Below are 25,279 nucleotides of genomic sequence, written 5' to 3'. Positions count from 1 at the left end.
TAGATGGCAGCCCACCAGGCTCCCCTGTCCGTGGGATTCTCCAGGCAAGAACACTGGAGTGGGTTGCCATTTCCTTCTCCAATGCATGAAAGTGAAAAGTGAAAGTGAAGTCACTCAGTTGTGTCCGACTGGAGCATAGCCAAAGAGTTAAAAGATGCAAAAGTATCAATACTTGTAAAATGTGAAGAGCTATTTAAAAGATAACTATTTTACTTTTTTTTTTTTTTTTAAATTAACCATTAGGAGGATAGTGAAGCAAAAATTGTTTCTTGGCCCACGCTCTGAAAGGATTGAGTCTTTCAGCCATTCCACTCAGAGATGGACTCTTGCCTAGATGATCCAACCCTCTGATTCCTGAGATTGGAGAGGACGCACCTGAAAATGGGGATGACATAGTTGTTGGGGAAGATGCCAACTCGCCCGGTCACCAAGGAGACGCCCCTGAGCCAGCCGTCCTGGTACTTGCCCAGGACCCTGACACCCTCTCCCTTCTGTAGGTCCAGTTCATCAGGTCCATGGGCTGAGTAGGAGTGCAGAGCTACAAACCTGGGGAAACACAGGGAACTGGTGAAGGACGCTGGTGAGTGTGCCTAATGGAACCAGCAAAGGGTGAAGGGAGAGGAAAACTCAGAGTCCATGACCCAGTGGTTAGCACTAAACATCTTTTAAGAATTGAAACCTCACTATGTAAGGCAGATAGAAATGGTGGAATCTTACTGCAGTTGCAGTGGAGGGCCCCAAATCCCTGCCCCCTCCATCTCCTCCCTCCTGCATAGAGTACTCTGAAGCTCCAGGTCACTCACTGAGGTCACATCAGTATTTTGACATTGGGGAAACTGGCTGAGAACAGAGAAAGGAGTTGGTGACCAGGAATCAGTGGCAGAGTTGGGTCGAAAGCCTGAAAGTGATGGTTTTATATAGGATGCTTGTTCACACTGCTTAGAGTACCCTCAAGACAGTGGTCACAGCCATCAAGGTTCAGGGAACCGAGGGGTCAGCATAGAAGCCTCTCTGATCCATTCTCTCTCCTGAGGGTAGTGACGTGTCTGACTCACAAGATGCTAGCTTAATGTAGGCAGGAGATGGACATGGGGTAGTGGGAGGCAAGGGTTAATTTCAGTGTTTCAGCACACAGTAGAATGAATATTGGCTGCATTGTGGGATGGAGGAAGATGGGCTTGAAATGTGGCAGAAATGTTCTTGGGTTGGAGCAGTGACTTTCCACTCTGAAGTCCACATAGTAGCTTGGGTAGATAACATCCAGGTATGAGCTGGGGGATAAAGACCCTGGGGAGTAGTTAGGCTTTGGAAGGAGAATAATTACCCAACTAAAGGCATTAAAAATAACCCACTTTGCTTTCCCAGATTTGGCATTAAAAGTGTATGGCTTCGAGCTGGATAGACGCTAAAGCAGCAGTTCCCAATCTTTTTGGCGCCAGTGGGATGGTTTCAGGATGATTCAAGTACATGTTCAAGTGCACAAAGTACATTTATTGTGCACTTTATCTCTGTCATTATTATACCAGCTCCACCTCAGATCATCAGCATTAGAGCCCAGAGGTTGGGGACAACTGCTCTAAGGACTTTGAGGCACTGAAAGGTTTTATCAAAGGGGCTAGGAGAATGTTCTCATCTGCAAGATTTCTTTCCCTCCTGAAATGTTATATTTATTTCTCACTGATACAGCAGCATCTACTGATGACCAAGCATTGTGAATCTAAAGAAAAACAACAGAAATCACTCAGTACCCAATCTCCCTGTAAGGTTTTGGTACATAATCTAGTCTCTTTCTGCTTTTGTAAAATAATGGGCCAGGATGATGTAGTTCGGTAATTTGTAATTTTCATCATTTCCTTTGGACATTGTAAAGGAAGGGAAGCTGTTGTTTCTCTGCATGGGATGGTTAGGGATGGGGATGCTTGATGACAGAGGGATGGCAAAGATGACTGTTCTGTGCCAGGACCAGGAGTGGAGGGTTGAACTCTTTTCTTTTTTTTTTTTACTCACATGTTAGCTGAGAGGTGTTGCTGGGAGCCAGGAAGACTGACAATGGCTGTGGAATGTCCTGGGGAGGCAGGTGCAGGGGGATAGGTGCTGACCTGCAGAAACAGCAAGCATTAGGAGCCAGACCCACAGCAGAGCTGCTGCATTCTAATGCAACTAAAAACCAACAGGCACACCCAGCACCACCCATCGTGTGTCTTTTTCTCTGTGGTTTGTGGCCGTGGGCAGAGCAGAGAGGTGGTGGATTGGTTTATGGACTGTTGGGGTGGTATGCCAGGGTCACATTCCAAAAGACTGCTCAGATAAGGCTTGGGATGAAGGCTCGTTCAATTTACAGTCAACAGAGCACTGTCAGGCTCTTCTTTATGTTCCCCCAGCCCCTCCCCACCCATTTCCTAGAGCACTCACCTCCCTCTAAGAAAACCTGTTCTCGAAAAATGATAGGATGGCTAATGTTGAGAACACTCACCAGGCAGTTTTAAGTGCTTCGTAAGTATCAGCTAGTTTAATCCTTATTAAAGGAACTATTATTATCCCTATTTTTGGATGAGGAACTGAGGGAAAGAGAAAAATCACTCAACTAGAATGAACCGACATTGAAAACCAGGTACTCCAGGTCCTGAGCCCATACTCTCACTAATGTTAGTATTAATACACACACACACACACACACACACACACACACACACACACACACACCGGTTTATCCTGTGACTTAGTGATGGTGAATCTGCAACCTCTTCACTTTTCCAGGCTGAAAGAGGGAGCAAAAATTCTAAAAGCATCTGGAAACTGCCAACTATCCTGAGGCTTCTCTTATTATCTAATGTTTTACCTTGCTTATTTTCTTCTCAGCACATATCACAGACCGTGATTGTTTCCTTGTTTATTTACTGACCATCCCCCATCACTAGACTACAAGTTCATGAGGAAGGGACTATGTCTTGTTTATCTTGTGTTTCTTATATGCTTAATATGTTACTTGTAACTTAATGAATGAATGAAAACATCTTTCTACCCACTACACCAAATATTAATGAAATCTCAACTATTTCCATGCCATCCAGAGTAAACACATTCAACCAGTCTTCAGTTATCTACCTTTTAGTGATGGTAGCTACATATATGTGCCTTTTTAGGACTGTGCTTTGTGGGTACAACTATTATTTGCATAATGTGTGTTTGAGCAGTTGTGAATCCATTACTGAGTATGTGTGTACAAGTGTGTATGTTTATTCAGAACCTGTGACAATTGTATGTACATGTTTGATGGCACTGGTCTATTGTATATCTTATTGTGTTCATGCATGTGGATCAGATAAGCATGTATGCTATGTGTGACATATGTATGTATGGTTGTGAACGTCTATCTGGAATTCTGTATATATGTCTATGAACTCTAGAGGTGTGTGCAAGAAGGCATGGAAATAGTTTTGTGTGTGTGTCTGTGTCAATGATTGTATAAATATATGTATGGTTGTGTATGTGTGTGTGATGTTTCAATTCAGTTATAGGATCAGAAAACCATTCCAGTTAGATAGTAAGAAGGGTTGGCAAGACTATGCTGCTGCTGCTAAGTTGCTTCAGTCGTGTCCAACTCTGTGCGACCCCATAGACGGCAGCCCACCAGGCTCCCCCGTCCCTGAGATTCTCCAGGCAAGAACACTGGAGTGGGTTGCCATTCCCTTCTCCAATGCATGAAAATGAAAAGTGAAAGTGAAGTCGCTCAGTCATGTCTGACCCTCAGCGACCCCATGGACTGCAGCCTAGCAGGGTCCTCCATCCATGGGATTTTCCAGGCAAGAGTACTGGAGTGGGGTGCCTTTGCCTTCTCCAGGCAAGAGTATAGAGAAATCTAAACCCTCATACAGTGTTGGTGGAAATGTAAAATGGTTCCAGCTGTTTGGAAAATAGTTTTGCAGCCCCTCAGATAACTCGTAGAGTTACCATATGATTCGCTAAGTCTGACATCCAAGAGAAATGAAAACATACAACCACACTAAAGCTTGTATTTGAATCTTACAGCAGTATTATTTATAATAGACAAAAGGTGGAAATAACCTAAATGTCTATTGGTTGAAGAATGAATAAAGAAAACATGGTGTATCTATACAATGGAATAATATTTTACAGTGGAAGATTATTCAACCACAAAAGAAATAAAGTATTGATATATGCCATAACATGGATAAACTGTGAAAACATTATGCCGATTGAAAAAAGCAAGACACAAGAAACATTACATAGTTCTATTTATATATCTTAAATGGGTTAAATGTAAAATATATTTTATGGTATGTGAAATATGATATTGTATATAAAATATATTTTAATAAGCTTTTTAAAAAGTCCCAAACCATATGATTATCTTAATAGATGTACGAAAAGCTTTTTATAAAATTTGACATCATTATGAGAAAAACTCTCCAGAGAGCAGGCATAGAAGGAACATACCTCAACATAATAAAGGCCAGATATGACAAACCCATAGCTAGCATCATATTTAATGGTGAAAAGCTGGAAGTATTTCCTCTAAGATCAGGAATAAGACAAGGAGGTCCATTCTCACCACTTCTGTTCAACACAGTTTTGGAAGTCCTAGCCACAGCAACCAGAGAAAAAAAGAAATAACAGGAGTCCAAATTGGAAAGGAAGAAGTAAAACTGTTACTGTCTGCAGGTGACATGATACTATACATGGAAAATCCTCAAGACACCACCAGAAAAACTACTATAGCTCAGAGCTCATCAAGAACTCTAGTAGTAAAGTTGCAGGATACAAAATTCATATACAGAATTTGTTGCATTTCTATACACTAACAATGAAAGATCAGAAGAAGAAATTTAGGAAAAAGTCCAACTTGGCAGGGAATCAATATTATTAAAATGACCATACTACCTAAGGTAACCCACAGATTCACTGCAATCCCTATCAAAATATCAAAGGAATTTTTTTTTTTTACAGACCTAAAATAATTTAAAAATCTGTATGGAAACACAAAAGACTCCAAATAGCCAAAACAATCTTGAGAAAGAAGAACAGAGCTAGAGGGATGACAATCCTTGACCTCAGATTACAGTACAAAGTTACAGTAAAAAAAAAACGGTACTGGCACAAAAACAGACACATAGATCAATGGAACAGGTTTGAGAGCCCAGAAAAAAATCTACGTACTTATATTCAATTAGTCTATGACAAAAGAATCAAGAATATACAATGGAGAAAAGACAGTCTTTTCAATAAATGATGCTGAGAAAACTGGACAGCTACATGTAAAAGAAATTAGAACATTGTCAAATACCATGTACAAAAATAAACTCAAAAAGGATTAAAGACTTAAATGTAACACTGGATACGATAAAACTTAGAGTAAAATATAGACAGAAAACTCTTTGATATAAATTGTAGCAATATTTTTGGATCTGTCTCCTAAAGTAAAGGAGATAAAAGCAAAAATAAACAAGTGGGACCTAGTTAAAAAAAGTTTTTGCACAGCAAAGGTTAACCATTGACAAAATAAAAAGACAGCCTACTGAATGGGAGAAGGTATCAGTAAATTATATGACCAGTAAGAGATTAATATTCAACATATATAAATACTCCACATAACTCAACATTAAAAAAACAAAATGATATGATTTAAAAATGGACAGAAGAATGGAATCGACATTAAATGCGATGGTAAACAGGCACATGAAAAGATGCTCAATGCTGCTAATCATTAGGGAAATGCAAATCAAAACCACAATGACATGTCGCCTCATACCAGCCAGAATGGATGACTATCATCAAAATGAACACAAATAACAAATGTTGGTGAGAACAGGAAGAAAAGGAAACCCTCATACACTGTTGGTGGGAATGTAAACTGCTGAAGCCACTGTGGAAAACAGTATGGAAGTTTCTAAATTTTTAAAATTAAAAATTTTTTAAATTTTAATTTTTAAAAATTTAAAAATAGAACTACCAAATGATCCAGAAATTTGACTCCTGAGTGCATGTCCAAAAAATCTAAAAACATTAATTTGAAAAGATACATGCACCCTGATGCTTATGGCAGCATATTTTATAATTGCCAAGATATGGAAGCAATGTAAGTGTACATCAACAGATGAATGGATAATGAAGATATGGTACATATACACACACAATGGAATATTACTCAGCCATAAAAATAACAAAATTTTGCTATTTGTAGCAACATGGATGGACTTGGAGGGCATTATGCTTCGTGAAATAAGAAAGAGAAAGACAAATACTGTATGATATTGCTTACTACCCTTTTCCCAGTATAACTGTATTATTCAAATCTCATCACTGCTACTGCTTTCTTGTGATTTTTTTTTTTTTTTGGGAAAATGTATGTATGCATATACCAACATCATATATCTATACCTGTTTATTATTTAATTTATGGAAAAATGCCACATTATGGACACTATTCTATTGTTTTTTCCGTGTATCAATACATTTTTAAGATTTGGGGGGCTTCCCTGGTTTCTCATTGGTAAAGAATCTGTCTGTAGCACAGGAGATGTGGAAGATCCCCTGGAGAAGGAAACTGCAACCTACTCCAGTATTGTTGCCTGGAAAATCCTATGGACAGAGGAGCCTGGTAGGTGACAGCCTATGGGGTTGCAAAAGAGTTGGGACATGACTTGGTGACTAACAACAACAATAAACAGTGGAATCTAAAAAATACAACAAACTAGTGAATATAACAAAAAGAGAGCAGACTCACAGATACAGGGAACAAACTTGGGGCTACCAGTGTGAAGAGTGGGGAGGGACAATATAGGGGTCGGGGAGTGGGAGGTACAAGTTATTGGGGTATAAGATAGTCTACAAGGATGTATTTACAACATAGGGGATACAGCCAATATTTTGTAATAACTGTAAGTGGAATATGACCTTTAAAATTTTATTAAAAAAAAAAAAAACCCAGACCATTCCTTGGTCATCCATCTGAAAGTCTCTAATACTTCATAAAGTGTTGTGAACTTTGCAATCAAACATTGTCATACTGGTTCCCTCAAACAAGCTGCCGGCTTTGGGTTAGGCTGCTCCTCCCTTGCGACTGGGCAAGATATAATCCTTCTGGGATTGGGAGATATGCCAAGGGAGAGCCACATTATGTGAACAACTAATCTTATGTTTGTGAAGGCTGTTGGATCACTGATTAAGCAGGATGAACTTCACATAACACCTGTGACTTTCCATTGTTATGCTTGAGTAAAAAGTCCTATCATCCATAAGCACTATTAATCATTTAGGGAGGAGGAAGATGCCAAAATGCAAAGAAAACCATCCTTCCATTACACCTAAAGAAGTTATCTTTTTACTTCTCTAGGTCTTCAGCTGGAGAGATGGGTATTTCGCTCCTAATTGGAACAGGGAAACCTGCCAGAACTGAAATCACTGGGTTTGTGTTGGATTTCTTTCTAAGGTGAAATGGGAAGGGAGGCCAGATTTTCAGTTTGAGGTGTCAGGGAGGAGAAGGGAAAATACAAATGGGGAAGGAGGGAGAAAGGGAGATGGTGGACAGCTCTGAGAGTGGGGCAGAGAGTCAGAAACTGGGACAAAGACACATGGGGGAAAGAGAAAGATCCAGGGGGACAGAGGAAGGAAGAAGAAAGGGGGAGATTAAGACTGGGGAAACTCTTATAACTCATTCAGAAGACAACCCAATTAAAAGATGGGCAAAAGGGACTTCCCTGGTGGTCCAGCAGTTAAGAATCCATCTTGCAATGCAAGAAATGTGGTCTTGATCCCTGGTTGGAAAACTAAGACCCACATGCCTCGGAGCAACTAAGCCCATGGGCTGCAACTACTGAGCTGGCGTGCCACAACCAGAGAGTCCATTCGATGCAATGAAAGATTCTGCATGATACAACAAAGACTCTACATGCCCACAACTAAGACCTGCTGCAGCCAAATGAATTTTTTAAAATGGGCAAAGGACATCACAAAAGAAGATAATATCAAGTGGCTAGTAAGCACATGGAAAAATGTTCAACATCAACAATAATCAGGAAAATGCAAATTAAAACCATGAGATACTACTACACACCTATGAGAATGGCTGAAATTAAAAAGACTGACCATACCAAGTGTCAGTGAGGATGTGGAACAACTAGAATTCTTATCTGCTCCTGGTGGGTGCCACAGGACAATGAATTGGCCATTTTTAGTAAAGTGAAGTGAAGTGAAGTGAAGTTGCTCAGTCGTGTCTGACTCTTTGCGACCCCATGGACTGTAGCCCACCAGGCTCCTCTGTCCACGGCATTCTCCAGGCAAGAATACTGGAGTGGGTTACCATTTCCTTCTCCAGGGGATCTTCCTGACCCAGGGATCAAACCCAGGTCTCCTGCATTGCAGGCAGACGCTTTAACCTCTGAGCCACCAGGGAAGCCTTAAAACATATTTACCACACTGCAATCCTACTCACAGGTTTTTACTTAAGAGAAATGCAAACTTATGTCCACACAAGGACTTGTACAGGAATGTTCATAGCAACTTTATTTGTTTTAGCCAGAAGCTGAAAACAACCTGAATGCCAATCAACTGGTGAATGAACAAACTGTGGTACAAACACAATGGAAACCCCCTCAGCAATACATGCAATGATGTGGATGAATCTTAACATCATCCTAAGTAAAAGCAGCAGGACACACAAAACTACATATTCTGTAGTGACAGGTTAAAAATTGCCAAGAGCCAGGGATGGGGAGAGATGATTCATTGCAAAGGGGCACAAGGAAACTTTTGAGGGTGATAGAAAGATTCTGTACCTCGGTTTCAGTAGTCATCACATGCCGTTTAACATCTGCCAAGTCATTGAGCTGTATAGTTAAAATCGTTGAACTTTACTGTATGTATCTATAACTCAATAAAGCTGTTAAAAAATATGACTATATTATCTAGCTTGCAGGAAGTGACCTTAGCTTGACCCAGCCCAAATGCTGGAATTAGCAAAGGATATAGGGGTGACAGGTTAACCTAACAGTGGGCTAGTGATCCTCATATGTCAGGGGGCCACCTGAAAATGGGCAAACTCAAATGTGGATACCTAGGGATCAGACAGAGGTTCCATCAGTAAGGTGAAAACAAAAATGAGTGAATGAATGGAGTAAGAGCAAGATAAAACCAGGGAGGAAGGACAGCCAGGACAAGACAGAGACGAAGGCCCCACCCGGTAAATGAAGACAGCCGGGTAGATGGCCAGCTTCTGAGGAAGGCAGGTCTGTTCCTGTCAGTGGTATTCAAGACACAGGCCCAGCCTGTCTGAATGAAAGGGCCTCTGGTGGGTGGGTGGTTTCCTGAGGTCACCTATGACCTCAGGTCCCCGTGCCACAAAGGGTTTGTGAGGCTACCTTTGTGGTCTTCTAGGCTCTGGTGCTTCCTGGGGTAGGATCCGGGGATCTGAGCAGGATGAGAGAAAGTGCTGGTATTCGAGAATGTGGGTGGGAATTTCTGCAATGATCTAAAAGCATTTTTTCCTTCTTTTGAAGGAAGTGATTCATTGAAAAGAAGTCTTTATCAGGAGCAGAGGAATGCACAGCTGTGTGGCCGCTGGGCGTTTTCAGGTGTTAAGTAAGGGAGGAGAGGGGGCTCGGGCCTGGCGGGAGCTGCTGCAGCATTCCGCTGGCCCTGGCCTCCCAAATCTGGGACTCGGCACCCTCGCCCAGCCCTCTGGAGGCAGCTCTAGCCTACTTAGGCATTTGACTTTGCGGCTCGAGCATTTTCTAGCATATGTAATCTTGGGCAAGGATAAATTTCTGTGGCCCCTCCATTTCCTCATCTGTAAAATGGGGGCAATAATGGTATTTCTCTCCTAGAGTTGTTATGAGGATTGAATAAAAGAACTCATGTGTATTATTTAGCACAGTGTAAGTGCTGAATCAGTTCAGTTCAGTCGCTCAGTCGTGTCCAACTCTTTTCAACCCCATGAATCACAGCACACCAGGCCTCCCTGTCCATCACCATCTCCCGGGGTTCACTCAAAGTCATGTCATCGAGTCGGTGATGCCATCCAGCCATCTCAACCTCTGTCGTCCCCTTCTCCTCCTGCCCCCAATCCCTCCCAGCATCAGGGTCTTTTCCGATGAGTCAACTCTTTGCATGAGGTGGCCAAAGTACATATTGCTTATTTTAAAAAAAATTTTTTTTAATTGAAACAGAGTTGATTTACAATGTTGTGTTAGTTTCAGGTACACAGCAAAGTGATTCAGTCATGTGTTAGTCACTCAGTTGTGTCTGACTCTTTGTGACTCCATGGACTGTAGCCAGGCTCCTCTGTCTCTGGGATTCCCTTTTTCATGGGATCTTCCCAACCCAGGGATCGAACAGGGGTCTGCTGCATTGCAGGCAGATTCTTTACCATCTGAGCCATCAGGGAATCCCTATCCAGTTATATATAGATATAAATACATAGATAAAAATACACATGTGGGTGTGCTCAGTCACTAAGCTGTGTTTGACTCTTAGTGACCACATGGACTGTAGCCTGCCAGGCTCCTCTGTCTATGGGATTTTCCAGGCAAAAATTCTAGAGTGGGTTGTCATTTCCTCCTCCAGGGGATCTTCCCGACACAGGGATTGAACCCACATCTCCTGCGTCTCCTTCATTGGCAGGCAGTCTTTACCACTGTGCCACCTACAAGTATTCTTTAAAATTCTCTTCCATTATAGGTTATTACAAGATGTTGTATAGAGTTCCTTGTTCTATACAGTGGGTCCTTGTTTTCTGTTTTATATATAGTAGGGTGTATATTTTAATTAAATATTACTTATTTTGGTCTACTAGGAGATTAGCTGCTGTGCAGGGTGTGGGTGGTGTGGGTGGAGCACCTTCTTTTATGTGTCAGCCCTGCGAGGTCTTGGACTGAGAGCAGGACCCAAGAATGAGGTGGGGATGGGAGTAAGCAGGCCTCCTTTCTTCTCTTCTAGAGGAGCTTTCAGGTCCCTGGCTTTCCAAAATATGTTTGCTGTCCCCCAGCCCCACCCCTGCTGTGGTACTCAGCTGTCTCTTCCGGGGTGCATGCCTCTCAGGAGTTTGCAGGGCATGGGGTGCTGTCCTCCTCAATAGAGCGTGAGCCAGCCCCTGTGGTCCAGCATCTCAGGATGCCCAGGAACGAACAAGGGCCTGAACCTATGGAGTGTTCACTCAGGGCTCGAAGAAGGGCTGCCTTTTACAGACAGAAAATAAGTATTGTATGGTAGTTTCTATACCACCACTATCGATAATCTAGAGTTGACCACTGAACTTTATAGAGTTAAAAATTCATTCTCTTCTTTTATTACAAGAGACTTGAGCCATATTCAGCAGTTGCAGTGTGGGCCTTATTTGTTCCTCAGCGTTGGAGCTAATGGAACAACCAAGACACACAGAGTTCCTTCCTCAGGTGGACCTCACCCAGTATACCAGGGAAGGAACTTAAACCCACAGTTACATAAACATAGCACATGTTGGCATGAGGGATAGGGTGGGGCTCAAAGTGCTCTGGAAGCTGCTGGGAGAGGCTTGCCTTGATCTCCAAGAGGTATTTCACTCACATGCTGCGATTCCAATACTAACTTGTGATACACAGGCCTCATTTTTGTCATCCTCATTTCTACAGATAAGCTGAGATGGAAAGATTATGTGATTTTTCAGGCCAGCAAGTGGGTGGTTAAGTTGACACCAGGAGCCCTTTTAAGTGCTGACCAAGGTTAGCACTTGGGGCTTCCCTGGTGGCTTAGCTGGTAAAGAATCCGCCTGCAATGAGGGAGACCTGGGTTTGATCCCTGGATTGGGAAGATCCCCTGGAGAAAGGAAAGGCTACCCACTCCAGTATTCTGGCCTGGAGAATTCCATGGACTATTCCATGGGGTCGCAAAGAGTCAGACACGATTAAGCAACTTTCACTTTCAAGGTTAGCACTTAACTCCATGTGCCTAGAGAGCTGACGTCTGTGAGGCATGCTTGGGTATCCCAGGAAAGGCCTTCTAGCTAAATTCTAGCGTTCTTTTTTTTTAAGAAAAATAATTGTATTTATTTATTTGTTGGCTGTGCTGAGTCTTCATTGCCATGTGGGCTCTTCTCCAGTTCTGGCAAACAGGGGCTACTGTCCTGCTGCGGTGCGTGGGCTTCTCATCTCAGTGGCTTCTCTTGTAAAGCACAGGCTCTAGAGCACGAGCGTTTCAGTAGCTGCAGCATGTAAGCACAATACTTGAGGCTCTCAGGCTCTAGAACATAGGCTCAGAAGTTGTGGCGTATGGGCTTATTTCCTCTGTGGCATGTGGGATCTTCTCAGACCAGGGATTGAATCTGGATCTCCTGAATTGGTAAGAGTATTCTTCACCACTGAGCCACCAGGGAAGCCCTCAAAGTTCTGTTTTCAGGGTCACAGGTATGTCATGTTCCTGACGACCACTGTTCCTGGCCAGTGTGCCCTGTAATATACGATAGATCTGGAGACAGGTGGACTATGAAGTGCTTTTTTGTTTGTTTGTTTTTCTTCTTCATTCCCTGGCAGAAGCGAGATCCTTGCAGAGTCAGAACTTCGTTTACCAGACTGCTCCCCTTCCTTCCCTAAGCTGGTCTCAGAGCCAGCCCAGCCTGCAATCCTTCCCTGTTCTGGATGAGCAGGGAGCAGCTGCCCAGTGCTATGATCTGCCCTGAGAGTAAAAGCATTGTCTGAGAAACGAAATTCACTCAGGAGCTGGCAGCAGGTTACTTTAGGTCCACCTCAAAATGTATCTTCTACGGGACTTCCCTGGTGATCCAATGGTTAAGATTCCTTGCCCCCAATGCAGGGGGCGAGCGTTTGATCCCTGGTCAGGGAACTAAGATCCCACATTGCTGTGAGACATGGCAAAAAATTAAAAAAAATAAAAATAAAAATGTCTTCTAAAGTACATAGTGAGGTCAGTAGGGGTAATCCTGTGTAATGCTGTGAAGACAACTCCATTTCCATCTTCCAGGGAGTCATTGAAGCTTAGAATATTCTCTGTGATCTGGCTCCTGCCCCTTCTGCAGCCTCACCTTCCTCCCATCCCCCTCCCCCTCCCTCCTTCACTTCCTTCAGCCGTGGATCTTTTTTCAGCTCCTTGAGCAGATCACACTGTTTCTGTCACCCTTCCCCTTTCCACACCCCCATCCCACCTCTCCTCTGTTATGTTCCCTTGTTACTGACATTAAAAAATTATATATATATGTACACTATGCATAGAAATGTATATAAAATTTTTTTGTTATTTAAAGAAGAATAAGAAAACTAACATCTCCATACACCACCACCCAACTCACAAAACCGAGTAAAAACAGGAATCGAACACTGTGCTTAGAGGCCCTCTGCATATTCCTCTATAATCAGATCTCTTTCCTCCTCCCAGAACTGACAATGCAGAAATTTAGCTAATGGTTCCAGCACTTTTCTGTGCAACTTTTAGCATGTTGTTGAGGTTTGCCTGTTTCTCTGAACACAGGGCATATGGACGCACGTTGCGTGTGTTCTTCTGTGACCTGCGTTTTTCTGCTTTAGGTTTTTGTGGTTGGTTTTCACTGCTGTCCCACATTTTATCATATACACCTACCACCATCTAATCATCCTATCATTTATGTGGCATTTGAGTGATGTTCAGTTCAGGGCTGTCCTGAATGATGTTGCTAGGAGCATTCTTGTGTATGCCCCTGTGCACACGTACAAGAGTTCCCCTAGGATCTATGCCTGTGTGTGGAATTGATGAGCTGTATAGGAGCCTGCTCAGTTTTATTAGGTAATAACAAACTGGTTCCCAGCGTGGCTGTAACAATTTACACCTCCACCAGCAGTGAATGACAATTCCTGTTACCCCAGTGTGTGGGAATGCTGAGCTTTTTAATACCTGTCTGTGGTGGGTGTGAAATGATATCTCATTGTGGTTTCAAATGAATTTCTCAGAGTAATAATGAGCTTGGGTTCCTTTTTGAATGTTTATGGGCCATTCTTGTTTCTTGTATGAAATGCCTGTTCATTTTCTTTGTCTATGTTCCCTTCTCTTGAGTTGTTTTCTTAAGTTATGGAGTTCTAATATTTTGGATATGAATTTTTTGTAGCTTGCATTTTTTTACTCTGTGGTGTCCTTTGAAGAGCTGAAGTTTTTATTTTTAAGAAAGTCAAATTTACAATATATTCCCTTATGGTTTATACTTTTGAAGAATCTTGAATATGATTTTTTTTTATCCCAAGGTCATAAAGATATACTTCTATATTGTCTTCTAAAAGTTTTATAGTTTTGTCTTTCCCATTTAAGTCTTTAACCCACCTGGAATTGATTTTTTGACAAGGGAGGAATCCAATTTCATCTTTTTCCACATGGATACCCAATTAACCCAGCACCATAGTTCATTCTTCCCTTCTGATCTGCAAAGCCTGCTCTGTCATAAATCAAGTCTTCATGCTGTATCTGTTTCTAGGTTCTCCAGTATGTTCCATTGGTTTAATAGAATCTTTATGCTAAATCCAGGCCATCTTAATTACTATAGATTTAAAATAAAATTTGATATGATAGGGTAGGTCCCATTCTTCACCCTAACCAAATTCCATCTTCTTTCTTAGAAGTATCTTAGTCATTGGCTTTTTGTCTTTCCATTTGAATTTTAGAACCACATTTTGACTTCCACACAAAGAACCCACTGGGATTTGAATTTGTAAAAAAATTTGGGGAGAATCAACATCCTAAAAACCGTGAGTCCTTTTATCCAAGAGCACAATTCTTCATTTATTTTAGGTCTTCTTTACAATTTTATTTAAGTATAGCTGGTTTACAATCTTGTGTTAATTTCTGCTGTTTAGCAAAGTGATTCAGTTATACATATATGCATTCTGTTTCATATTCTTTTCCATTATTATCACAGAATACCAAATATATTACAGTTCCCAGTGCTATACAGTAGGACCTTGTTGTTTATCTGTTCTGTATTTTGCACTGGCTAATCTCAAACTCCCAGTCCTTCCCTCTGCCAACCTTCTTTAGGTCTTAATGTCTTTTGGTAAAGTTTTATACATTTTCTCCAAAAAGGGCCTGCATATGTTTTGTTGCACTTATAAACTGAGTTGTTATGGTAAATGATATATACCTTTAAAAAAAATATTTTTCTGTGTTTTTCTTTTTAAAATACAGAAATGCAGTGAACTTTTTTGTATTAATTTGTATGTAGTAACTTTGCTAAGTTCTTATTTATTTCTAATATACTTTTCTAGATTATTTTGAATTTTCTATATAGACAGTAATATCATCTACAAATAATGACAGCTATGTTTCTTCTTTTCAAATATTTAGCCTTTTACTTTTTTTCCCTATCTTCCTTCCTATCTTTCGTTTTTTTTCCAGGTGCTCTGGGAGGGCCTGTGTTGAGGTAAAACATAATGGACATTTTATTCTTTTTCCTAATCTTACAGAGAATGCCTTCAACATTTTACCATTATGTATGATATTTGCTGTAGACTATATAAATTCCATTTATCATGTTCCCTTTTACTTCTAGCTTGCTAAGATTTTTAAAATATGCATAATGAATAGCTATAGAAATTTTATCAAACCCTTTTCTATATCTATTGAAAAGGTCTTTTTTTCCCTTTAATTTGTTAACGAGATAGATTATACCAACTAATTTTGTAACATTAAACTAACCCATCAGTCTATGGAAAACGCCAACTTAATCATCAGTTCAGTTCAGTTCAGTTCAGTCGCTCAGTTGTGTCCAACTCTTTGCGACCCCATGAATCGCAGCACACCAGGCCCCCCTGTCCATCACCATCTCCTGGAGTTCACTCAGACTCACGTCCATCGAGTCAGTGATGCCATCCAGCCATCTCATCCTGGGTCGTCCCCTTCTCCTCCTGCCCCCAATCCCTCCCAGCATCAGAGTTTTTTCCAATGAGTCAACTCTTCACATGAGGTGGCCAAAGTACTGGAGCTTCAGCTTTAGCATCATTCCTTCCAAAGAAATCCCAGGGTTGATCTCCTTCAGAATGGACTGGTTGGATCCCCTTGCAGTCCAAGGGATCCTCAAGAGTCTTCTCCAACACCACAGCATCAATTCTTCAGCGCTCAGCCTTCTTCACAGTCCAATTCTCACATCCATACATGACCACAGGAAAAACCATAGCCTTGACTAGGCGGACCTTAGTCGGCAAAGTAATGTCTCTGCTTTTAAATATACTATCTATGTTGGTCATAACTTTCCTTCCAAGGAGGAAGCATCTTTTAATTTCATGGCTGCAGTCACCATCTGCAGTGATTTTGGAGCCCCCAAAAATAAAGTCTGACACTGTTTCTACTGTTTCCCCATCTCATGGTATATTCTATTTCCAGACATTTTTGGGTTTGCTTTGCTAATGGACACTTGAGGGGTTTTGCATCTATGTTTATGAGTTAGGTAAAACTCAAATTTTCCTTTCTTATGTTGTTGTTTTCTGGTTTTTGAAATTATGAATATCTCAGCCTCATGAGATGAGTTGGGATATATTTTCTTTTCTTCCCTTCTTTAGAAGAGTTTGTAAAAAGTGAAACTATCCCCTCCTTGAAAGTGTGAAAAAACTCACATGTAAACCTGTCTGGGCCTGGGGTTTTCTTTGTGGGAAGATTTTAAATTTCTTTAATGGTTATAATGCGATTCTAGAGGGTTGCCCAGAGCTATGTCCCAGATGTAAAATATTTTTCATAAACCTTGCTTGCTGAAGATAAATTCCTGCTTAATTTATTTGACTACTGGCCTCTGCTGGGGCTTCCCTTGTGGCTCAGCTGGTAAAGAATCTGCCTGCAATGTGGGAGACCTGGGTTTGATCCCTGGGTTGGGAAGATCCCCTAAAGAAGGGAAAGGTTACCCACTCCAGTATTCTGGCCTACCGAATTCCATGGACTGTATAGTCCATGAGGTCACGAAGAGTCGGACATGACTGAGCAACTTTCACTTTCACTGGCCTCTGCTGGGGAGAAATGTGGTATTGGAATATCTGTATAGAAGCTTGGAAAACCACAGCTGATGTGGTCCCCGCCCCGCACTGTCAGTTCAAGCCCTTAGCATCTCCAGGGTACTACCTCATTACTCAAGAAGAACCCCACGGGGACAGTCACTGATTCGGTGGATTTCTGTATAACTCCTTGAGACACTATGAAGCTATAGCTAAGAGAATGGACTTTAGGGCTGTCTGAACTGAGTTTTAAATTTGGCAGTCTAACAGACTGTATGAGGCTCAGACATATTTCCTCCCAGCCTTAGTTTCCTCATCTATAAAAAGGGGCAATAACAGTACCTACGTCATCAGATTCTCATAAGGATTCAATTGGAACGTGCATGCAAAGTACTTTGCACAATGTTGGGCTCATATGAAAAACCCGCCAAACTGTAACATTGCTACTATTATGAGAAGGGAGACATACAAAGCAGATGTGTGAGAAGAAGCGGAAGACAGGATTTTCTCTATGTTGGTAGGTGCCAGGGACTGGGGAGTGGGAGGTAAAGAGTGGGGAGGGAGATGGGGAGTTAGTTTCTAATGGGGACAGTTTCAGTTTAGGAAGGTAAAAAATTGGGGGGATAGATGATGGTGAGATTTGCATAATGGTGTGAATGTACTTGATGTCACTGAACTGTACAGTTAAATATGGTTAAAACAGTATGTTTTCTATTATGTGACTCTTACCCCTTTACCACCATAAAAAACATCAAAAAAGAAGAAGAAAATGGAACTTTCTCAATGAGAATGGATTTTACGGAGGAAATATTCTTTCTCTGGGACTCAAGGGCCAGCTTCGATAGTCCAGATTGCCTTTGAGAAAGACCCAGTGACGGCCGACTTGCCTTGTACGTGGGACATGTATTCAGGAGTCTCTTTCCTGACACTGGACTGGGCTCTTCTCATGCATGCTGAGGTTCCAGTGAAGGAGGGCTCTGGCACCTCTCCACAGCTGGACTTTGCATAGACTTCTTGAGAAAATGCAAAAACAACCTAGAGGGGTGGGATGGGGAGAGGAGTGGGATGGGGAGGGAGGTGGAGGAGAAATTTAAGAAGAGAGGGAACATAGGTATATCTATGGCTGATTCATGTTGATGTATGGCAGAAACACAGAGAAGGCAATGGCACCCCACTCCAGTACTCTTGCCTGGAAAATCCCATGGACAGAGGAGCCTGGAAGGCTGTAGTCCATGGGGTCACTGAGGGTCGGACACGACTGAGCAACTTCACTTTCATTTTTCACTTTCATGCATTGGAGAAGGAGATGGCAACCCATATCCAGTGTTCTTGCCTGGAGAATCCCAGGGACGGGGGAGCCTGGTGGGCTGCTGTCTATGGGGTCGCACAGAGTCAGACATGACTGAAGTGACAGCAGCATGGCAGAAACATCACAATATTGTAATTATCTTCCAATGAAAAATAAAATAAAATTTAAAACAAACAAAAAACCCCACATCTCAAACCAGAAAGGCAAAATCCTCTTTTTTAAGTTGAGTCCTCTGTTTGGGCAAAGAATGTCCCCAGCTCCACTACTCCCCCTTCCATTTTTGACCTCATGTCCTCCTGAGCCCAACAGCTTGCTGCCTGCAAGGCAGGATTTTAGTACCAAAGTGGAGTCTGATGACTTGAGTGCCATCAATGCCTTTTGAAATGCTGGGCTATACCAAAACCTTAATTACAGCTCTTGCCCTCCTAGTCATAACACTCCATTTGAAGAAGTAACTGCTTGGCAATAATTATAATAAAATCTTCTCACTGGGCTTCCTTAGGGGCTATAAAAATCTAAACAAGCAAAGTTCCTCTTGAGCCTGCTGTGGGTCCTCTCATGGCCTTTATTCACAGGAGATGCTTGTCAGGCACCTACTGAGTACCAAACTTTGTGCCAGGTCCTGGAGATGGATGACAAAGGCCACTGCTCACCAGGATGGCACATACTGAATGAGAACTCTTCTGTCTGTCCTACACCTGGGTCCAGCCTTCACATCTTTCAAACAAGAGCATCCCAAAGAGGAGCAATTTCTGAATATCTAGAAATTCACATGTTCACCCTGCCTCTGACACAGACACCATGTCTTAGAAAGTGGCTTTTTATGATGGAGAGAATGGAGCAGACAGTTATTTGTTGAAATAAGAAAAAGAGACCCACAAGGAGAGCTAGACGGAGAAAGTAGCAGACGAAGACCAGTCAAGAGATAACCTGGCATCATTGTACAAAACGTGGGTTCTGAATGCAGATTTTCCTAGGTATAGCTCCCCACTTTATTACTCTCTCAGCATGTGACCCTGGGGAAGTTATTTTACCAGCCTGGCCCTAAATTCCTTCACCTGTTTTAGGTGAGGGTTAATAGGATTTTTTCTAAGGATTGTCAGTGTTTATAGGTTTACTTTGGGGGACTCAGTTGGAGAAGGAAATTGAAGCAGGACTTTAAAGGAAAGTTAATGGTTAAAAAAAATTTCCTTCTAAAGAATTTAGTGAAGGGAATTCCCTGGTGTTCAGGTGGTTAGGGCTTGGTGCTTTCACTGCCAAGGGCCTGGGTTCAATCCCTGGTTGGGGAAATAGCATCCCACAGGTGGTGTGGTACAGCCGAAAGGAAAAAAAAAAAAAAAATCTATGAGCCCAGGAATCATGTGACAATGTCAAGTTCTCTTGGCAGCTTCAGAAAGCTAATTACTTGCCACATATCCATTGTCTCATTATTTTTAAAATTTCTCAAAGGATATCATAGCAACCCTAATGGATATTTTTAAGAAGAGAAAACAGTTAATCACTCACTACCCCTCCACGTTATTGAAGTAGTTGTCTTTGCTGCTTCTGAGTAATTAAGTCCCCTTAGTAAATGAAGGATTTACAGTCTTAGAAACTATAGGATCTAGAGCTGTCATGGTACCTGGAACACTGCCTGATGTATTTTGGTTGACAAGTCTGTGTTCCTCTTCTGGATTATTGTTACAGGAGACACTTGGGAGACCTCTGATGTGGTTGTCACCTAACAATTTTTCCTTCCCATGGGGTTGATAGAATGTGGTTGTAAAGTCCACCGAGAGCCAGAGGTCCTTTCTTGAGACAAGCTCAGGAATCTACAGTGAGTGAAAAGAACATGTAGGAATTCCAGAGCAGGAACTTATAGCCTCTTTCTGGACAGCGTGCTTGTTGGCTTTATAAGATTCTGTAGAAATCAGGAGAAACTTTCTACTACAAGTTTAACACTACTTGTCAACTTAGATCTCAGTAGTTCTGCTTGTCTGCCCAGAGGGCTTAGTCTGTGGTGCTTCCACTGACTTTGGCGCAATTCTGTGTGTCCTGAGTGGACCACACCAGCTTTTAACCCCAGGCTGTTTGCACAACTGATGGGCCTCACCTTTCAGGGCACTGCATCCAACAGGAAATAAAGGGAGAGCACAACCTTTCAGACAAATTCCATTTCCAGGTATCATATTTTCATCTCACTGTGGTTGGAAGGAATGAAATCATGGACTTGCACTAAGAAGGAGGCCCTTGCTTAGAACAACTGTCAACTTATTGGTTTTCCCAGCCTGTAGAACAGTGGCTTAGCACTCAATAAACGTCTGCTGAGTCTGCTTCCAGAAAGGTCCATGTCTGAACCATCTGGGAGAGATGTGAAGACACCAGCCTCCCAACTCTCTTTTCTGTTGGCATTTAGAATTTGTTAAAACCAAACAAAAGAGCCATATATATTTTTTGGTGTGTGAGGGGAAAGTTTTACTTTTTGTTCTTTATCTTCTCTTGATGTTCCTTAGCTCAGCCTCTTCTCACAAACTGAGTCTCAGCGTCCATGGAATCGGACTAACAGGCATTTGAGGATGAATGTCTGATGCCTTTTGATTGTTAAGCATTCTGAGTGTTTCCAGCCTTGAGTGAGGCAATGAGAGATGGGTTGAAAAGAAGGCACAGTCTTTGCCCTGAAGGAGTGTCTAATCTCACTGAGATAAGATAGAGAACACCACAGCAGATCTTGGAAATCACAACAACCTAAAGTGCTAATATTTAAATTGCTTCCTAGGGATCACCCATTCCTAAGCACCCTATTAGCTCAAGTCCTCTTCACAACACACCAAAAGGCTAAGTATTAGGCTGGTTTTGTGGTTTTTGCTTTGTTGAAATTTGCTGTTTGATATTGGAATACATTCTTAAATAAGTGCAGTATTGTTATATGTCATTTTAATGGGCATTTCTCGCTTCATGTTTCTGCTAATGACTTATTACTTGCTATTTATTTTATATTTATTTTAGAGTATGGTAATGATGTTAGACAAAAAGCAGATTTGAGCGATTTTCTTTTTGAGTTCAAAATGGGTCGTAAAGTAGCAGAGACAACTCGCAAAATCAACAGTGCAGCTGGTCTAGGAACTGTTAATGGATGTACAGTGCAGTGGTGCTTCAAGAAGTTTTGCAAAGAAGACGAGAGCTTTGAAGATGAGGAGCACAGTGGCCAGCCATCAAAAGTTGATAACAACTAATTGAGAGCAATCATTGAAGCTGGTCCTCTAACATCTACATAAGAAGTTGTTGAAGAACTCAACATTGACCATTAGGCATTTGAAGCAAATTGGAAAGGTGAAAAAGTTCGATATGTCAGTGCCTCATGAGCTGACTACAAATCAAAAAGCTACCGTTTTGAAGTGTCATATTCTGTTATTCTATGCAACAACAGTGAACCATTTCTAGATCAAGTTGTGACGTGTGCTGAAAAGTGGATTTTATATATAACAACCGGTGATGACCAGCTCAGTTTGCTGGAGTGAGAAGAAGCTCCAAAGAGCTTCCAAAAGCCAAATTCGCACCAAAGACAAGGTCATGGTCACTGTTTGGTGGTCTGTTTCCGCTTTCTGAATCCCTGTGAAACCATTATATCTGAGAAGTATATGAAATATACTTCAGGTTGATGAAACAGACCGAAAACTGCAATGCCTGCAGCTGGCATTAGTTGACAGAAAGGGCCCAGTTCTTCCCCACAACAACCGGCAACCACATGTTGTACAATCAACACTTCAAAAGTTGGATGAATTGGGCTACAGAGTTTTGTCTCATCCACCATATTCATCTGTGAAAGTGTTAGTCACTCAGTCCTGTCAGACTCTGTGACCCCATAAACTGTAGCACACCAGGCTCCTCTGTCCATGGAATTCTCCAGGAAAGAATACTGGAGTGGATAGCCATTCCCTTCTCCAGAGGATCTTCTTGACCCAGGGATTGAACCTGGGTCTCCTGCATTGCAGGCAGATTCTTTACCGTCTGAACCACCAGAGAAAACCTATCACCTGACCACTTGACAACTGACTACCCACTTCTTCAAGTATCTTGACAACTTTTTGCAGGCAAAATGCTTCCGCAACCAGCAGGAGGCAGAAAATGCTTTCCAAGATTTCCGTGAATCCCAAAGCATGGATTTTTATGCTATAGGAATAAGCAAATTTATTTCTAGTTGGCAAAAATATGTTGATTGTAGTGATTCCTATTTTGGATTAATAAAGATGTGTTTGAGCCTAGTTATAATGATTTAAAGTTCACAGTCCAAAACCTCAATTACTTTTGCACCAACCTAATACTATTATTATCATCACCAGTCCCATTTTACAGATGAAAGTCAAGGTAAAAATCCATTAAAGAAATTTGACCAAGGCCATAGAACTGGCAAGTGAGCAGAGCTGGGGTTCAAACCTAAACATCCAGACTTGAGAGCTAGCACTCTCAGAGCTCCCTACATAGTGTTCAAAGCAGCGTGTGCAGTTGGGAGGTTGGATCAAGAGGCTGTCAGGGCTGGAGGGTCCTCAGAGTGCACTAGTCAGTGAGGGCTGGAGCCCTCAGACCTGCCCTCTCCAGATGTCTATACCTTATCTGCTGGGCTGAGCCAGGACAAGTTTGCCTGTTTTCTGGGAACCCTGCAAGCATGACTGAGAACAGATCTCTGAGTGCTTTCTCTCCCAGGGTTTCATGGCACACAATTATGGCTTTCATAAGGCATAGGCGGTGGGACATCAAGGCAGACTTTGGCTTTGTGTGGAGGCTTGGCAAAGCCTGAGGGGGAGGAATGGCTGCATTTGAATAGTCACACTTGATGCTCAGATGGCCTCTGGCCAAAACAGGGATGTCACCACACCCAGTGTCACTTTATCCTGATCATGAGCCAGATGGAATGGCTGTCCCTTATGTAATAGTCAAAGCTATATATATATTTTTACAGTTGTGGTAAGGGGACTGAGGTTCTTATTAACTATATTTGAACCTTGGAAAACCTGAAGCCCAATACCCTTGGCTTTATTTATTAATATTTTTCTTTATTTGACTCTGCCAGGTCTTAGTTGTGGCATGCAAACTCTTAGTGGTAGCATAAGGGATTTAGTTCCCTGACCAGGGATTGAACCCCGGCCCCCTGTATTGGCAGCCTGGAATCTCAGCCACTGGACCACTGGGAAGTCCCTCCTCTTGGCTTTACAACTCTAGTATATGAGGGCTGCAGCTTCCTTGGTAGCTCAGATGGTAAACAATCTGCCTGCCAAGCAGGATACTCAGGTTTGATCCCTGGGTCAGGAGGATCCCCTGGAGAAGGAAATGGGAACCCACTCCAGTATTCTTGCCTGGAGAGTCCCACGGACAGAGGAGCCTGTCGGGCCACAGTCCATGGGGTCATAAAAGAGTTGAACATGACTTAGCGACTAACCAGGGACAACAACATACGAGAGCTGCAAGGGACTGTGGAAATAGTCTGACCTAACCTCCTGAGCCTCTGAAGGGGAAATGGCATGCTGAAGGTCACATGTGGAATTTGGTGGCAGAGTCAGGTCAAGTCCCCACTGTGAGAAGGGATCCTGTGATGGTAGCTGGTTCAAGTGGTTGGTTTACATGGTTTGTTTTCCAGACTATGTTTCATTCATTTTGCCAAGTATTTATTGAGACTTCCCTGTACCTGGCTCTGACCTCAGAGAGTTTATATTCTAATGAGGGAGCAGACAAAACAATAAACACAAAAATGGAAAACGAGGCAAGAGACTCAAATATATGTGCTAGGAAGGAAACAGAATAATGGGAGGGGCTGGCACTGAAGAGGTTGGTTTTGATTCCAGTCTTCCCACCTGGTTAGGATGATCTTGGCTATGAATGTCATCCAAATTGACACGCTGCCCACCCTTTGCACCTGGAAAGTGTGCCTTCGTGGGGCCCTCAGCTTTGGGGTAGGCCCTGTCCCCTGCAGTGCACAGAAGGGTTGGGGTGGAGGACACATCCTCCGGAGGCATATTTTTTCCATATATGGGAGGCCACAGTCTGGGAGGCAGTTGTCTGGCCCCACGCCCAGGGGCGCAGGTGTTTTTGTCCTCTGACAGAAGCCCTAGACACTAAAGCACTAAAGCATGGGCACACCCTCAGCAAGGGAGGGGGTTGATTAAGTGCTAAATCCCCAGGGCTGGCAGGGCGTGAGCAAGCAAGGCACAATGGGATCAGTGGAGCTGGGCGGTAACACCCTTCATCCTCTTTATGTGGCATTTGTAGGGAGCCCATCACCTACTTTCACTTATACCCTTATTTCTCCTTTTCTTTTTGGCTGTGCCATGTGGGGTCTTAGCTCCCTGACTAGGAATCGAACCTGTGCATTCTGCAGTGGAAGTGTGCAGCCTTAACCACTGGACTGCCAGGGAAGTCCTACACTTAGTTCTTTGTTCAGTTCCTCACTCTTACAAGCATTCCCTCACTGACACTTCCTCACTGATACTCTCCTTCCTTTCATCCAACCCCCCAATCACTTGATCATTCCTTCATTCATCCAGTTCTCGATCTCTTATTTACATTTATTGACTCAGACACCTGGGTACACCCACTGGGTTTCACTCACTTCTTCACTCCACATCAACTAACATTTCCTAAACACGTCCACATGCTGGGCTCAACTAGAATTAACCCTGGAGGGGGACAGGAGGCCCCAGTTACCTTATGGTTAAGGAGATTAGGGTAAGAAGACAGCAGTTTCATAAATGCCAAAACAAGATGTGAGGTGACAGCCATACACCCAGAGGCAGAGATGAATGGCTGAGGGGGTTCAACCAGCTGGTGCCTCTGGTGTCTCCCAGGCTTCTGTGCTGCCTCTTCCCTTGTGTGACCAGGTATACACGTTCTCACCAAGGCCTTAGGACCTCAGAACTCCTTAGGAATAGTGTTAGTGTTAATTGTATCCGACTCTTGGCGATCCTATGGACTGTAGTCTGTCAGGCTCCTCTGTCCATGGGATTCTCCAGGCCAGAATACTGGAGGGGACAATACAGAAAGAACGAGTGGGGCTGTG

General features: G+C 42.5%; 1 protein-coding gene across 1 annotated transcript in view; it reads right to left on the bottom strand.

Annotated features, from left to right (window-relative positions):
* SH3RF2 (SH3 domain containing ring finger 2) overlaps positions 1 to 25,279 on the bottom strand; it is a 131,143-nt gene that overhangs the window by 13,209 nt on the left and 92,655 nt on the right. The window contains exons 6-7 of the mRNA XM_052643910.1: positions 2,008 to 2,099; positions 376 to 546 (exon numbers count right to left, since the gene is read on the bottom strand). Coding sequence (XP_052499870.1) covers positions 376 to 546; positions 2,008 to 2,099 — 263 coding nt within the window. The remainder of the gene's footprint in view (positions 1 to 375; positions 547 to 2,007; positions 2,100 to 25,279) is intronic.

This window comes from Budorcas taxicolor, chromosome 7 (genome assembly GCF_023091745.1).
Source record: "Budorcas taxicolor isolate Tak-1 chromosome 7, Takin1.1, whole genome shotgun sequence".
In the NCBI taxonomy this organism is placed as follows: Eukaryota; Metazoa; Chordata; class Mammalia; order Artiodactyla; family Bovidae; genus Budorcas; species Budorcas taxicolor.
This window is presented reverse-complemented; position numbering and strand designations above follow the sequence as displayed.